The 15,141-nt window shown below is 57.0% G+C and overlaps 3 protein-coding genes across 5 annotated transcripts in view; 2 read left to right on the top strand and 1 right to left on the bottom strand.

Annotated features, from left to right (window-relative positions):
- The window catches only part of SH2D3C (SH2 domain containing 3C), a 19,500-nt gene extending 11,701 nt beyond the window's left edge, over nucleotides 1-7,799 (bottom strand). Inside the window, exons 1-3 of one of the 2 annotated variants that reach the window (XM_010720837.3) lie at nucleotides 7,760-7,799; nucleotides 5,316-5,949; nucleotides 1,749-1,788 (exon numbers count right to left, since the gene is read on the bottom strand). In XM_010720837.3, the coding sequence (XP_010719139.1) occupies nucleotides 1,749-1,788; nucleotides 5,316-5,949; nucleotides 7,760-7,799 (714 nt within the window). Of the gene's footprint in view, nucleotides 1-1,748; nucleotides 1,789-4,341; nucleotides 4,602-5,315; nucleotides 5,950-7,759 lie in introns of those variants that run through there. The other variant, XM_010720838.3, reaches the window with a different exon arrangement.
- A 790-nt stretch (nucleotides 7,800-8,589) lies between these two features.
- The window catches only part of CDK9 (cyclin dependent kinase 9), a 10,437-nt gene continuing 3,885 nt past the window's right edge, over nucleotides 8,590-15,141 (top strand). The window contains exons 1-7 of one of the 2 annotated variants that reach the window (XR_004161658.1): nucleotides 8,590-8,725; nucleotides 8,943-9,024; nucleotides 9,495-9,585; nucleotides 11,402-11,568; nucleotides 11,733-11,904; nucleotides 11,978-12,126; nucleotides 13,308-14,842. Coding sequence is in view for 1 of the 2 variants with exons in the window: in XM_010720836.3 (XP_010719138.1) it covers nucleotides 8,634-8,725; nucleotides 8,943-9,024; nucleotides 9,495-9,585; nucleotides 11,402-11,568; nucleotides 11,733-11,904; nucleotides 11,978-12,126; nucleotides 13,308-13,673 (1,119 nt within the window). In the remaining variant the exon portion in view is untranslated. Of the gene's footprint in view, nucleotides 8,726-8,942; nucleotides 9,025-9,494; nucleotides 9,586-11,401; nucleotides 11,569-11,732; nucleotides 11,905-11,977; nucleotides 12,127-13,307; nucleotides 15,015-15,141 lie in introns of those variants that run through there. The other variant, XM_010720836.3, reaches the window with a different exon arrangement.
- FPGS (folylpolyglutamate synthase) overlaps nucleotides 14,822-15,141 on the top strand; it is a 3,444-nt gene continuing 3,124 nt past the window's right edge. Inside the window, 1 exon segment of the mRNA XM_031556275.1 lies at nucleotides 14,822-14,842. Coding sequence (XP_031412135.1) covers nucleotides 14,822-14,842 — 21 coding nt within the window.

Here is a 15,141-nt window from a genome sequence, read left to right as displayed (position 1 = left end):
GGCCCGCTCGGCTGTGTCCTGAAGGAGCCGGAGTGCCTGAGGAGATCCGTCCCCGCTGGGAGGAGTGGCAGCCCCTCCAGGGGACCGTCACCCCTCGTCTGTGCCCTGCCCTCCCCAGTGACACGCAGCGCAGGGACGCTCGGTCCCTCACCCCATCCCTCCTCACGCTCCTCATCCCAGTGCTGACACCGGCTGTCTGCTTCCCACGTCGGCTGTCTCCGAGTTGCGTTTAATTAAGGCTCTGCTTTGGTTTAATTAAGGCCGTGGTTTCACGGGCTGCACGAGGCGGTGTGGATGGCTTTGAGCCCCGCAGCCCCCACCGCTGCTCCGTGAGCTGGACGCGGGATCGGGCTCCTCGTCCCCTCCGCTCGGGGCCTGGGGGACAGCAGCAGAGGTGTCCTTGCTGCCACCCGCGTGGCCTCAGCGCTAATTAATCCAGCCGAGCCCCTCGCATCCCCAGGCAAGGAGGAGACAGGCAGGGCTGACGAGATACGGGTCTCCAGAGCACAGAACAAAGAGCTCCAACGCTCTCGCTGGGCCCGAGCTCTGCCCCTTCTATTATAGGTCCCCTCGATCGTGAGTGCCCGCAGCCCCAGCAGCAGTGCGGGCACCGAGGGATGGAACAGATGGGAGACGCCGCTCTGCGAGGATCCGACGGTGAATCACACGCCGGCAACGGCTGCTCCTCCGCAAAGGGCTCCGCTGCTTCCCTCCCGCGGCGGATCCGATGGAGCAGGCTGGAGCCGTGCCCGTGCTGCCCCTTCGCAGGAGCAGAGGAGGCTGCAGCTGACGGCTGGCTGGGACGTGCGTCAGCCTAACTGCGCGATGCGGTTCTGCAGCTCCCTGCCTTCCCCTGCACGAGGCTGAGCGCTGCTGGGTGCTGAGCACCCCAACCAGGCAGGGCTGCAATCAGCCCGAGTGCCTCTGATGACTCCGTCTCACGCACTCCACATTATTACTTATTTGACTAAAATAGCTGCTGTCGCTGCAGCCTTTGGGCTGCTTCCATAGCCAAAGGGAAGTGGTGTATAAATCACACATGCTGCCCGTGGGCTGCATTGGACACCGCCGGGGTGGGTGAGAAATAAAAGCCAAACGGATCACTTCTGGCACGTGCTCCTAGCTTACAAAAAATGATTCGATGCTATAGGCAAAGCCGTGCCCATTGAGCCACACCAGTCTATTAACTCATAAACCATGCAGTGTGCACCTCTGGGTGCACACACTGGCAGAGGGACCTTTCCCTATGGAATAAGATGCCCCAGCCCTTCTCAAACAGACCCCCAGAAGGCCATCACGTGGCAGCACGCCGAAACAGGCAGCTTTCCAGCCCTCCATCCCCAAAACACGGTGTCCTGGTGGTCATCACCCTGCTCCTGCCCAGCTTTCTCCACCCCACGGTGCCAGCAGCCTCCTGCAGAAGGGCCGGCTCTCCTCCGGAGCCAGGCGCCTCGCTAATGAATTTCTGGCCAGACATGAAGAGTCCTCAGGAATGTTAATAGTTTGCTGGAGGATAAGCAAGAGATTTGGAGAGATTTACACCGACTTTCATGTGACAGCCCCACGAAAGTGGCTCAAACCCTTCCTTTCCTACGTGGGGGTGGAGGGAGGAGGCAGCAGCAGTGGCGAGTGATGGGGAGCACAAAATGCAGGGAGCAGTGCTGGGGGCACCATGCATGGCTTGCATGATTTCTGGCAGGAAATGTCTTCTGAGGACAAAGAGAGCCCAGAGAAGGTGATGGTCTTACCTTCACGTATTCGCTGCCGGACTCCAGGCCATCATGGTGGCTAGAGGGGGAAAAAGAAAAACACATGAGCAAAGGGCAGCAAGTTGTGCTAAGGAGGTGGTGGCACTCAGGGCCCCACACCCTCACTGCCTGCCTCGTGCCCACTCGGGACAGAGCTTAGCCTTCATAATGCGATCAGGAAAGAATGGGCCTTTTTATGGGGTCACTCCCCAAATCAGCTTGGGGCCGTATGAGCGGGGCTGGGCAGGGGTCAGGCTGCTGGGGGCTGTACTGGGGCAGAACCACTAAGTGCTGCTGGGATGCATCACCTGGGCAGGCATCGCTGAGTGCTGCTCTACAGCTTCATGCAACTCCACAGAAATCAAGCAGTCATTGAAGGATGGGTGATGCTGTGGCTCAGACTGAAACTCCCACTCTCCTTGGTGGCACGTTCACTCTTAGCCCTACTGACGACAAACCCACTGCCTGACACACAGCTGCTCTGGCCACTTCTGTGCCATTATTTCACCGGGGAAACTGAGGACTTTTCTCTTTCCTGAGGATTTAGCAGTGCTGTGACTACCTTTTGTGCACCTATGTGTCTGTGGATGAGCCCAATAGAAACAGGAGGAAGTCTGAGGATGGAGAGGTTATAACAACGGAGATGGGAAGGGAGGCCCTGGGGATGCCCGAGGTGGTGGCCACCAGGTGTTGACCCTCTGGTGGCACTGCAGTGGGGCAACATGAGAGCTGTGGGTGCCCCCACCCTGCGTTCTTCTCTTCCCCGTGTCCACCGTGCTCAGCGGCATGGGAGAGGAAAAACGGGACTGGAAACTGGGGGTGAAAAAGTGAGAAGAGCATTTGGAGGGGGGCACAGCTGCCTCGGGCAGCTGCGGGCTGCCTGCCCACCCCGGCGCTGCCTCTCGCAGCCTGTTTGCCTTTTCACACGGCCGCAGAGAGCGCCTGGTGCTGGGAGAGCCGTGAGAAAAACCGGCGGGAGGACGGGGGCCTCCGGGCAGGAAATCAGGAGCATGAGAGCAGCTGGGAGACGCTGTGAGGAGGGGGGCTGCTGCTGGGGAACGACAGCAGCTGCGGCTGGGGAGAGCGGGGGCTGCAGCCCCCCCTGGTCTGTGCATTCCTGGAGGAAGCGGCATTTTTTGGGGTAGCGAGAGCCTGGGAGAAATTCCAGGGCTGCCTTTGGAGTGCGGTGCGGTGGCCGAGCTGCTAAGACTCGGAGCTCCTGCTTGGGGTTTCTGCTGCTTTGGGGTCCAGAACAGCATCGTGATGACCTGCAAATGTGCCGCCTCAGGGCTGGAGAACGGCATGGTGAGGTTCCAGCCCCAGACTAGAGCCTAGGCTCTGCTTGTCCTTGAACACCAGGACTGTGCCCCAAGGGAGCTACTGTGCCTCAGTTTCCCCTCTGCATCCATAGGGCAGAGCTGCCTCCTTTGAGCTCTGGGCTGGCTGTGCTGTGCAGGGTTTGCCGGTAACGGCAGCGCCCTACCCGTGCCCTGCAGGAAGTGGGATTTCCTGTGCCTGGAGGGAAGCTGAGTCACATCTGCCCAGTGACCTGCCTGTGGGTCACCTCCTGTTGGTCACTGTGTCCCTGCTGTGTCCCTGCTGGCGTCACCGCTACTCCTGCCCGGCCACCGCCCGGCTCTGAGCATCCCCAGGGCTGGGCACTGCTCTGGCTCAGCGGAGTGCAATTCCAAAGGGACCTGGTCCTGCAGGGAGTACCCCTGCAAAAGCACTCGTATGCCTGGGCAACCTCGGCCCACCTTCCTCAGCAGCCTTAAACTCGACCAGGAGACTTGGAGATGCTCCAGGGGTGGACAATGTGCCCAAGGGCCATGTTTGTCCCCTCCATGGTCCTTCTGTATGGGTACTGCGTGTTCTGGGCAGCCACCCCAGGCCCCCCCTACAATGTCCTTGCAGGGAGGGACTGTCCCTGTCCCCAGGGAAGTGCCTGCACAGGAGGAAGGGCTGGGGAACAGCACTGTCCCAGCCCCGCTTCCGCCCACCCACTCCACAACACAGCCTGCCCATGGGGATGGCTCCAGCACGCGACCGCTCCCTGAGCCTGGAGCAGAGCACAAAGACCCCCAGTGCCAAGCCCTGCTCTAGTTGCTCTTGTGCCTCAGTTTCCCCAACAAATTACATGCCCAAGCTCATCAGGAGAGCAGCCCTGGATAATATAAAAAACATTTGGTGCTCGGTTTTTGGAAAGCCAAGTCCACACGCTGGCAGTCCCCAGAGCTAAGGCACCTGGGTGGCTGACAGATGTTCCCGTGCCGCTTGGTTCCCACTCATGCCAGCCTAGGAGCTAATTCATTTCTGGGAAGGAGGTACCCTCCACGGGTGCTCCAGAGTCCCCAGACTCTGAACCCCAGGGACACCACAGCCCCAGGCTGCTCTGTCCCAGCACTGGGTCGCAGCCAACGGTGGTTTTGGCAGCCGCAGGCGATGCTATCGCTCTTTTCATCAGCAAATGCCGGGCCCTCGGTGCCTCCTCCAGCATTTGCATCGAGGCTTTGTGCACCCCAAGCGAAGTCTCTTCCCATCCCTTCCTCTCCCTCCCCATCCCCTGCGCTATGCGGGGATGTCAGACCCTTACCTGCCCTGTCCCAGGGTGGGAAACCTCCTGCCCACCGCTGTCATCGGCTCAGCCAGCGTCTCAGCTCCGGGATGGGGAGAGAAGCTCTGCGGGCGCTCCCGTGCCTGGCTCTGAGCCGGGACGTGGGGCGCGGGCGGTGGCGGACCCTCCTCCTTCCCGTCCCAGCCCTCCTCCGGCCCTCCCTTCGCGGCCGACAGGAATGTGAGGCTGGTTCCCACCGCCGGCATGAATTCCTTTTCCTTGCCCCGATCCTGGCGCCGTGCAAAACCCCTCCATATGTCTGTGTGTGCCTCACTGGTGCTGAGTTAGAGGGGATTTGGGGCTGAAATGGGGGTTATGGGGATAAGAACAGGGCTGGCATGATGGGATTTTGTTACTGGCGGAAATCTGGCATCTCTCACCAGTGCCCCTCAGTTCCATGCATGTTTGGGCTGGGATGGCTTTGATCCCTGTGTCCAGCTGATGGATAGGGCTAAAATTAATCTTGTTGGTTTTGAAGTCCAAAGCCGCTAAACAAGCCAACCCTCGTCTGCGAGGGCTGAGGTTCCCAAAACCTGGGGAAAGGTTTCACTGGCAGGCAGGGGGAATGGAGCCAGGGTGGCTGGGTTTTGGGATTGCCTCTGTGCCTTGACAGAGGAGGGCAGAAGGCATGGAAGTGGGAAGTGAAGGATGACGGGGATGGGTCAGTGCGGGTTGCAGATCTCTGCAGTGAGGCCTAGTGCTGGGACAGAGCTGCTGGCAGGACAAAGGGACACTCGTGCACAGCAGGGCCAAGTGGTGTTTCCACCCCATCCGGAAATGGGAGGGAGCAGAAATCCCACAGGAAACCCTGCTCTCATAGAGAGGGGCCACAGTGTGCTAGGGTCATGCTGTCCTGGTGGCCAGGTGCATCCCATGGGGACCCTGCTGTGTCCCAGCCCCTTGTCCTGCCCAGGCAGTATGAAGTGGGCAGAGCAAAGCCAATAGAGCCATACCTGTCCAGAGAGCTGTGGCTGGGGTGTTCTTGCCCCTTTTCCCGAAAATCCCCATCCGTGGTCTCTGCTTCTGATGCTGCACTGGGGCTGGGGGCCAGGCTGGGACTCGGTGCCTCCATCCCAGGGCAGGGGCTGTTGCCCGGGGTCTCTTGGTCTGTGCTGGCCTTTTCTACCCCTGGGGAGCCTGAGGGCAGAGCCTCCTCCTTCTCCTGCTCTGCTTTTCCGGAGACTGAGGACGGATCTTTTCCAAGCTTTAGCGTGCCAGGCATCTTCAGAGTCTTGGGGACAGGCAGTGGAGCTGTGCTGGGTATCTTGTCCCTGGAGCTCCCTTTCTCTCGGCAGCTTTGGGTACCCCTGGCTTTGCCCAGGCTCTTCCCTGCCTTGCCCAAGCTGAGCCTGGGCATGGTGCCCATGTGGCTGTACATGTCTGATGAGCGGGCATAGGCACCGGGGCTCTTCGGCATGGTGTTGAGATCATCCTGGGTGCTGCCGAAAGACTCTTCTAGGAAGCCCTGGGGAGGAGGCAGACCCATGCCCAGGCTCTCAGGAGAGCTGGGAACCACTGACACACGCCGTAGAGTGAAGGAACGGGGAATGTTGCTCAGGCTTTCAAAGCCTTTGAACTTGAAAAACTCTGACAAGGAGAAATGAGAGAGGAAGGGGATCAGAGCTGGGCACAGGCACCACACCACTGTACAGCCTGGTGCCGGCCCAGCTGCATCACGCATTGCTGGTCCCACCCAGTGTGATGTCCCCATGGGCTGGGGCAGAGCTGCTCAGAGTGTCTGTGCCAGATCCAGGACAAACATCCTGTGCTGCCCTGGGTAAGACAGTGGTTGTGTTTCCCTACTGCAGCTGTAGTGATGGAGGAGAAAACACTCGGCCTCAGTGAGCAGGGAATGGAGAAGGCCAGAAATGACTCCAAATCTCTTCATCCTGCTCTTGCCCCATGCTCTCCTGGAGATGATCCAGGCAGGGCTCTCTCCAGGGTGAGAACTGGGACACGCTGCATTTCTCCATGGTGCTGGGGTGCTGTGGTTGTGCCTCGTGTACATGTTGTCAGGCACAGAGCAGGAACTGGCCATCAGCTGGGCCCCATGGTGTTCGTGCAGCAGTGCCGGCTGTGGGCAGCCTCCTGCCTCCCCACTTCCTCGGCTCAGCCCCCCACAACCTCCTTGCAGCTCCCTGTAGCCACCTGCAAGTGCTGAGCTCGCAGCGTTCACTGCAGGAGTATTTATAACCCTGACGGGAAGCTCTGCATTTCACACCTCGGTGCTGTGTGCTGCTGTGGTGCATCCCCAGTGACAGCACATGAGGCAAACTGGGCTACAGCCACTGTGCTGCACAGCAGCACTGCACAGCTGGAGGCCTAGTGCTCTGGGTGCATCGGGGGTTTTGCAATGCTTACACAGCAGGGCTCTGTGCAAAGCCTCTTCCCCTCCAGGTTTGCAGGGGCAGGAAGCTGCAGGCTGCAGTAGTACCGTGCTAGGAGCCTGAGTGCTGGGGTCCCATGTCCTACACAGTCTGCAGGGTGCCCCTGCTGCCAAATGGGGCAAAGGGGCTGCTGAAATCCAGAAGCACTCCTGCATAACCAAAACCTCATGACCTGGACTCTGTTAATGACAAAACTGCTTTAGGTTAAACGTCCCCTCAATGTCCGAGCATCCTCTGCATCTGGGACTGCTGCAGGGTGGGAAAGCTGGGGGCCTTCCCCATTTTCCCCGCATTCCACCACAATGGAAAATCCCAGCTTGGCCGGGGCCGTGGGAGATGGGTTTCGCTCAGTTCCTCACACAGCTCCCGGGGGAGCACAGGGGTCGGCCTCCCGCCGGCGCCGGCATCAGCACATGGAGGCAGAGGAATGCGGGGAGCAGCAGTGAAGGCAAGGTCCTGCTCAGCGCAGGGCTGGCGGCGTGCAGCCCGCTGGAGCCGCCTCTGAGGGCTTTGGGGAAAACCCAAGGTCTGTGAGAAAGAGCTCAGCTCCCTCCTGGTGGGCACCAGCACTTCCTCTGTGCTCCGCTCTCACTGCTTCGGTCCCGAGCACGGCTCCATCAATGTGGATTTACCCTCCGGCATCCACCCCATCCCTGTGCTGCAGGAACACACAGAGGGCTCCTGGACAACCCCAGCTCCAGCTTGCAGCCATGCAGTGGGGTAAATGCTCCCTGAAAGCTGTGATTTGGGGGATGAGAGCAGTGGTCACATGCTGGCACCCGGTGCAAGCAGACTGCTCCCAGTTCAATCCCAGCACCAGAGCCATCAGCACCAGGGCTTGCTCCAGCTGTGGGGATGGAAGCCCCCAGAGCCCTTAGCAAGTTTCCCAACAAAACTGAAGACTTCTTGCTTACAAGAGGTAGCCATGCTCACATTTGCACATCCCCTTCCCACCCAGGCAGCCCAGGTGAACACCCAGCACCCACCCTCTCCATCCCAATATGACTTACTGAATTTCTTGAAGCCCCCTCGTTTCTGGCCCTCAGCCATGGCCGTGCTTGGTGGAGGCTGCAGGGACCGGGAGGGACAAGTTTATAAACTTGAAGCCTGTCCCTGCCTGCTCCTCCCTTCCTGTCCCCTCCGCCTCTCGCTTTGCTCTCTCAATCACTCAGCGCTTCCTCCTCGCTGCTGCCATCTGCTCGCGTGGCAGCCGTTGTCCCCTGTACTCCTGTCCCCTGTTGTCCCTGCAGTCCCCTCCTGGCTGCGCAGGAGCCATCAATGGGACTATGCTTTAGGGCTGCCCCACGATCGCCGGGTGCCGGCCGTAGAGCGGGATGGCAGCTCCATGGATGGAGGTCTCACATGCACATATGGGGCTCAGCCCCATGGTGGAGCCCCAGGACCCCACTGCACCGTGTGCTGCGGGAGCTGCGTTGCCTGGGGGAACATTTCTATGAGGGATGCTGTGGCCCAGACCTGGTGCCAGTCACAGGGCCTTGTCCCCAGGAGCCACCTCCGTGTCCCTGCACGGCCGTGGCACTTCCTACATGCTCCCTGCTTTTGGAAGCCAGCAGCCCCAGATGAGCCATTCTGCACGCAAACAGATCGGGCAGGGGGATGTGGCTGTCCACATTTGTTGTGGCGTGTGTTGCACTGGGGCAGAGGCTGGGGATCCCCTCCTGCCCATTGCGGTGACACTCTGCTCCGGGGGCCGTGCTCTGAGATGAGTCACGACGAGGGGACGCGGGCAGCGGCCCTAAGCGCGAAAGGTTTATCCGGGGTGACAACATGGCGGCCGACGGCGGCCTACAAATCCCGGCAGGCAGCGCGGCGGCGCGCCGGAAGTAGCGTAGCGGGAGGGCGGAAGTGAGGGCGGCGGCCGGCATGGCCAAGCAGTACGACATGGTGGAGTGCCCGTTCTGCGATGAGGTCTCCAAGTACGAGAAGCTCGCCAAAATCGGGCAGGGAACCTTCGGGTGAGCGCTCCGGCCCTCGGGCCCGCTCCCGGCGGGGCCTGGCTCCTCTCGGGCCCGTTCCCTGCGGCTCCTCCCCGTCCTGGGGCCCAGGCCGCGGTCTGACCCGGGGCCTTTGTGCCGGGGGCGGCCGGGCTGGGGGCTGCGGCCTCGTCCGCCTCCTCGCGGGGCCGTCCGTGCGGTCCTTTCCTTGCTCACGGGTCTCTTCCCGTTCTTACAGGGAAGTGTTCAAAGCCAAGCACCGACAGACGGGCAAAAAGGTGGCGCTGAAGAAGGTGTTGATGGAAAATGAGAAGGAGGGGGTAAGTGTGGGCGTGCGGCCGTGCTGTGCTTGGGAAGGGCTGGGTTGGAGAGCTCGGGGAGGAGTGGCGGGCTTTGGAATGGCGGATTGGAGGGCGCTCCGTGGAACGTCAGCGTGTGTTCTTCAACAGTATTTACCTCTGTAACGTGCCAGGTCTTGAGTACACAGCGTGGGGGTGGGGCGGTTGTGCTGTGGGTCGGTTGGGGCCGTGCTGTGCCCTCAGGCAGGGGAGGGGAGGGTGGGTGTCTGCGTCACTAAACACCTCCACCTTGTGGCAGGATCCCTCTCCTAAAGGTGGTCTGATGGCCAATGAGTTTTGTCGGTGTCCCTATAATATTTTGAAGTTTCAGTTGCTCTTAAGTAAGTTGTTGCAATGCTACTCCTGCTGTCCTGCAGCAGTCCAATCTCTCCTGTTCTCTAGGCAGATGTGAGCTGCACTCCTAACCCATGTCTTCTGCTTCTTCTTTCCAGTTCCCCATCACAGCTCTGCGAGAGATTAAAATCCTCCAGCTGCTCAAGCATGAGAATGTGGTGAACCTCATAGAAATCTGTAGGACCAAAGGTAGCTGGCGGGGTCTCCTTTGTGCTGGCTGCTTGCTGAGGTGGTGTCTGTTTTCAGTCTTTGTTCATGGCTGAGCAGGCTGCTGTGTTGCAGTAGGGATGGATCTTCCAGCTGAGCACGGGCTCAAGTCTTTAATCTGGGGTGACCATACGCTCATCTGTGGAAATTCATTCTGAATGAATGCTACTGTGCTGCAGCTTGGCTGGAAAAAGCTGTTGTCAGTGCTGCTGGAGCGTGCCTGTGATGTCACAGTGAACACTGTCTGTGTGCTGTCTGAATGGCTTTAAATAAACCTGCAGCAGGAGAGAATTTGAAGCAGAGGATTTTCTGCCTGGTGGTGGTTTTGCAGCTTTATGGTGCTGATGCTATTGGGAGCAGGAGCTGTGCTTCTGCATGTGCTTACGCGGCTCGTGGAGCTTTGTGCTGGTGACAGCTCCAGCTGGAGACATGCTCAGCCTCTCGTTCTGTGCGTGACAGAACCCCCCAGGCTTTGAGGGCTGGATTAGAAGTGCTGCAGCTTCACAGTGAGTGATTCAGTTGCTCTCTGCTGAGCTGCTGTTCCATCTCGTCGCTGCAGGCAGTCCCTGGGGAGGGAAGGCAGCATGTCTGCTGTGTGACTGGTGTGCTTAATGCACCTGGCCTGGCTCTGTTTCCAGGGAAATCATTTTAAAGCATTTCCTCAGTTTTATATATCCTTCTCTTGTACGGATTTGTACTGCAAAAGGAGTTTTGAAAGTGACAGATGATATTAAAGCCTGCTGTGCTGTAATCAGTCTTTTTGGTTAAATAAAATTGATAGTGGCACCTTTCTGCTGCTGATGTTTTCTATGCTGAACTGGTAGCAACCTCAGGACTAGGTCTGGGAACCTGGTATTGCTCCATAGAATGTAGGTTACTGCCAGTTTTTGGAACCAGTAGGTATGAGGAAAAACACCACCAAGAAGTTAATTTTTAATTCTTGGTGTGATTAAGCCAGCTGTGATGACTGCATGTTTCTGGCATGCCTAAGGTAAATATTTTTGTAGATCTGTCAAATCGTTTTGGTTTTGTTTAAATTCCAGTTTTCATCCAAATCTACTCTGACAATCTAGAAAGCATCCTCCAGGCACGCAGAGGGGAGCTGCTACATTTACTGTGCAGGCTGAGCTTAGCCCTCATTTTTTGGTTGTTGTTGCTGATCAGCAGGTTTTGCTGTGCACAGCTGATGAAAATCAGCCCTTCATTTTGGTGTTTTGCATGTGTGCTCTACGAACAAGATTGGAATTGATTGCTTCACTTGAGGTTTCCTGTTATTGACCATAAATTGCAATTGAAATAGGGGTTTTAAATCATATTGATCTGCATCAGTCTGTTTTCATAGATACCGTTTGAGGTTGCAGTAAACTTCATTTTCTAATGTTGTTTTAGAAAGATCTGCTGTATTCTTGTGAGTCGTCTTTGCCTTTGCCTCCTCCAATGCTGATGCAGTGATTGTGCTTGGCTAGCAGCTGTGTGTGTGCGCCCATGGGCTGCAGTTTGTAGGCATGAAACCCCACAGCCATCGTGCGTGCAGCACAACACACAAATGAAGCTTTTTTTGCTCTTTCCTTGCCTTTCTCATGATATTTACTACCACTCTGATCCTTATCCCCTGTTCTTCAGTTGCTTGTTTTGCTGTTTTAATACCTCTTTTTGAAGGATCTTGAGGTGTCTGGGGTCCCTGTTTTGATGTTTTTGTGCCATGAGGTTTCACCTAGTGAGTGAGGATGGACGGAGGTCAGGAGGAGCTCTGATGGGACTGAAAATTGCTGACTGTCCCTCCTTGCCTCTCCTGTAGCCTCTCCATACAACCGCTGCAAGGGAAGTATCTACCTGGTGTTTGACTTCTGTGAGCACGACCTGGCTGGCCTTCTCAGCAACACCCACGTCAAGTTCACGCTCTCAGAGATCAAGAAAGTTATGCAGATGCTATTGAATGGACTTTATTACATCCACAGGAACAAGGTAATGGGCCAGATCTGTGCTGTGGTCCGAGGTGTCGTACTACAGATTGGAGGGAAGTTCTACTTTGTCCTTCATCTCCCGATTCTGAGCGCCCTGCTGGCACCTGGGTGCCCAAGGAGGTGATAACTCAGTGGCTTAACTTTTTGATGTCTGTTTTTGCACAGATCTTGCATCGAGACATGAAAGCTGCAAACGTTCTGATCACGCGGGATGGAGTCCTGAAGCTCGCAGACTTTGGGCTGGCTCGAGCTTTCAGCCTGGCTAAGAACAGCCAGCCAAATCGCTACACCAACCGTGTTGTGACTCTGTGGTATCGGCCACCAGAGCTGCTGCTAGGTAGGAGGTGATGGGTGCTGCTGGCTTCTCCTTCCTTCACATCCCAGGTGATTTACAGAGCGCCTCTGTTTAGGGGAGCGGGACTACGGGCCCCCCATTGACCTGTGGGGTGGAGGCTGCATCATGGCAGAGATGTGGACCCGCAGCCCCATCATGCAGGGGAACACGGAGCAGCACCAGCTCACCCTCATTAGCCAGCTCTGCGGATCCATCACGCCAGAGGTGAGGGTGAGAGTGTGGGCAGGCTGTGGGATCTGCAACGCAGCACTGAGGGCAGGGACTGGCACAAGGCACTTCTGATCCTCTTCCCTCTCCTATGTGTGGCCTGTTGTGTGCTCCCAGCACTGGAGTGTGGCTGCTGCTGGCAGTGAGGCTGGGGAGGCTGCTGGGAGCCGAATGCCCAGCTGAACACTGAGCATCCATGCTGCTGTGTGTAAACTTCAGCTCTCCCATGACTCACAGCACCTCCTTACACATAAGAGGGTGAATTTGGCCTTTTCTGGGATGACTGAGTGGTGTACTTGTTTTTGAGCACTGAGAGGATGCTGGTTGCTCAGAGAGTGAAAGAACAGAACATTACATGTAGGAATCTATTCTGTGCTCATCTGAGACAAAACCCCCAAACATCTTCCGTCTTTCTGGTTTTTGTTTGTTTGTTTCAAGTGCTTTGCCTTCTTCACCTTGGAAAGCCTCTTTAGTTCTGGCTTGTGATTTGTGGTTGCAGCTCAGCTCTTGTGTGAACTCTCAGCACTTTCTCAGCTTCTTATTTCAGGGAAGTCTGCCCTGCCCTCTGGTGGGGGATTGAGCCAGGAGAGATCTTGGCCAGGGCTGTAATTACACAGGGTGAGATGGGCAGATGGTTTTGCACACAGTGTGGAGGATGATGTCTCTGTTACTTACACCAAAGGTGCTTCCTTTTGTGCCCAAGCACTTGCTGCTCTTATCTCTCCCAGACTGAGGTTGATATAAGAGCAGGTGATTGCAGCAGGCTGTAGTTTCTTAGAATAAAAGGTGCTCCGTACATCCAGGTTGTTCTTTTAGCAAAGAGTTTTGCCCTTGGCCTTTCTGGATATTGAAGTTGGCCCAAGCCAGCTAGTGTTCTCTAGTAGAATTTTTGTGTGCTTGTGAAAATCAGAAATCCTGGAGTATCTTCAGGAGTGCCGTGCCATGTGCTGTTCCCACAGCAGGAGGATTCTGTCCTGACTTGTCTGCATGTCTTTAGGCCTTAGTGCACTCTTTATTGCCTTCTTCGTGTTGTGGGAACGAGGTTTGCTGACTGGGAGGTTATAAAATGCTATTGTTCGCTCCGCAAACCTCACACTGGTTTGCCTGAGGGTGTCGGGGAGCGCTCAAGCCATTGCTGATGCTATCTTCTCTGTCCTCTCTGTCCTGACCCCTTCCAGGTCTGGCCGAATGTGGATAAGTATGAGCTGTACCAGAAGCTGGAGCTCCCCAAGGGTCAGAAGCGCAAGGTGAAGGATCGCCTGAAGGCCTACGTCAAGGACCCCTATGCACTCGACCTCATCGACAAGCTGCTGGTGCTGGACCCGGCCCAACGCATCGACAGCGATGATGCGCTGAACCACGACTTCTTCTGGTCAGACCCCATGCCCTCGGACCTCAAAAACATGCTGTCCACCCACAACCAGTCCATGTTCGAGTACCTGGCCCCGCCACGCAGGAGGGGTGGGCACATGCCCCAGCAGCCAGCAAACCAGGGCAGGAACCCTGCGGCTACCAACCAGACTGAGTTTGACAGGGTGTTTTGAGCAGGGTCCTGGCTGGGCTGCTCTGCGGGATGTGTTGAGCAGGGGTGTCTCAGCATGGTCTCTCTCTCTGATCAGGGACTTCCTTCAAGGCCAAGTGCCTGGTGGCTTTACCTGAGCTCTGCCCTCCCCTCTCCTTGTGCAGCAGCTCTGCCACCAAGGAGCTGCAGCAGGCAGCTGTGTGGTTGTGTGTGTGTGAGTGTGAGTGGGGAAGTGATGCCTATGAGCCTGCAGCTGTTTCCCTGTGGCTTTGGCACAGCCCGTGTCCCCACAGAGCAGTCCATATTGATTATGTTAATCTTGTGATTCGATTGCTATGGATCTGATGATGGAGAAACTGGCTCCGTTAGCGTTGGGGCTTGCTGCGGGGAGCCCTGCTGGGAGCTGTCTGCAGCTCTCATTTGGTGTTAGCTCCTGTACTGCATGTCCTCTGAACGCCCAAGTGTTGGTGTAGGATGCTGCAGATGCTTCTGAGTAATGTGGGGAAAGCAGAGTGGCTCCAGGCTTAATGACCAACTCTTGCTCCAGCGTTGAAGGAGGCTTACTGGGCCGGCCACGCTGATGGAACTGGTTGCTCCATACAGCCAGGATTTACAGTAGGAATTAGCACTCAGTGTGCTTTCCTGGCTCTGGACTGCAATTAAGTTCTTTGTGGGACACACCCAGACAGCTGCGTGCTTTCTCCCCGTAGTGCTAATGATGGAGCTGGAGTTGCTGTACTCAGGCTGTGCTCTGGCTTTCGCTTGGAAGCAGCCCCCTGTCCTTGTTTCACCATGTTTCACAGCATGGTTGTACTGGAGCTGCAAGGGCCGCTCTGCTTACAAACACTCCCGTGTGCACTCCTCTGTCCTGGAGCCATTTGTGTGCAGTCTGGAGCAGGGCTGCTGCCTTCCCCACACCGGGCACTGCCGGAGCACTGGTGCAGAGCAAGAGTTCCTTCCCACCTTGTCTTCCATGACTGACCTCCAGCTGGAGCTGGCTGCCTTTTCCCAAGCCACACGAATCCCCAGACTTTCCAATGAGCAACGTGTACAAAATGCAGGGGGTTATAACCTTTGCCATTTGATAAGTTGTCCGTTAACCAGGAGGAGCAGAGCAGCTCTGGGCGCACAGCAGTGGGCATTGGACTGGTGTGAGAGCAGTGGGTGAGGATGATAAAGGACACCTATAAGGTAAATGTGACACGGTGGAGGGCTCTGGAATAGCGTCTGGGTACGGAGGGGACTTGATGTCTTTTTTTTTTTTTTGGGGGGGGGACAAATGAAGTTGGTTGCAAGCAATAAGCCAGATTGCTCCGTCAGTTGTGAATAAACACGGTCCCGTTCCAAAGGGCTGCTTCCTTTCCCCTGCGTGTGGACGTGCCGCCGCAGCCGGCTGCGGGGAGGGATGTGGCGGAGGGGGACGCGTGGCTCCGCTCTGCTTTTGCTGCGCTCCGCAACGTCGCGGCGGGATGATGGGGGGGGGTTGGGGG

Source organism: Meleagris gallopavo, chromosome 19 (assembly GCF_000146605.3).
Source record: "Meleagris gallopavo isolate NT-WF06-2002-E0010 breed Aviagen turkey brand Nicholas breeding stock chromosome 19, Turkey_5.1, whole genome shotgun sequence".
Classification (NCBI taxonomy): domain Eukaryota; kingdom Metazoa; phylum Chordata; class Aves; order Galliformes; family Phasianidae; genus Meleagris; species Meleagris gallopavo.
Note: the sequence above shows the minus strand (reverse complement) of the source record. Positions and strands in the feature narration are given on the sequence as shown.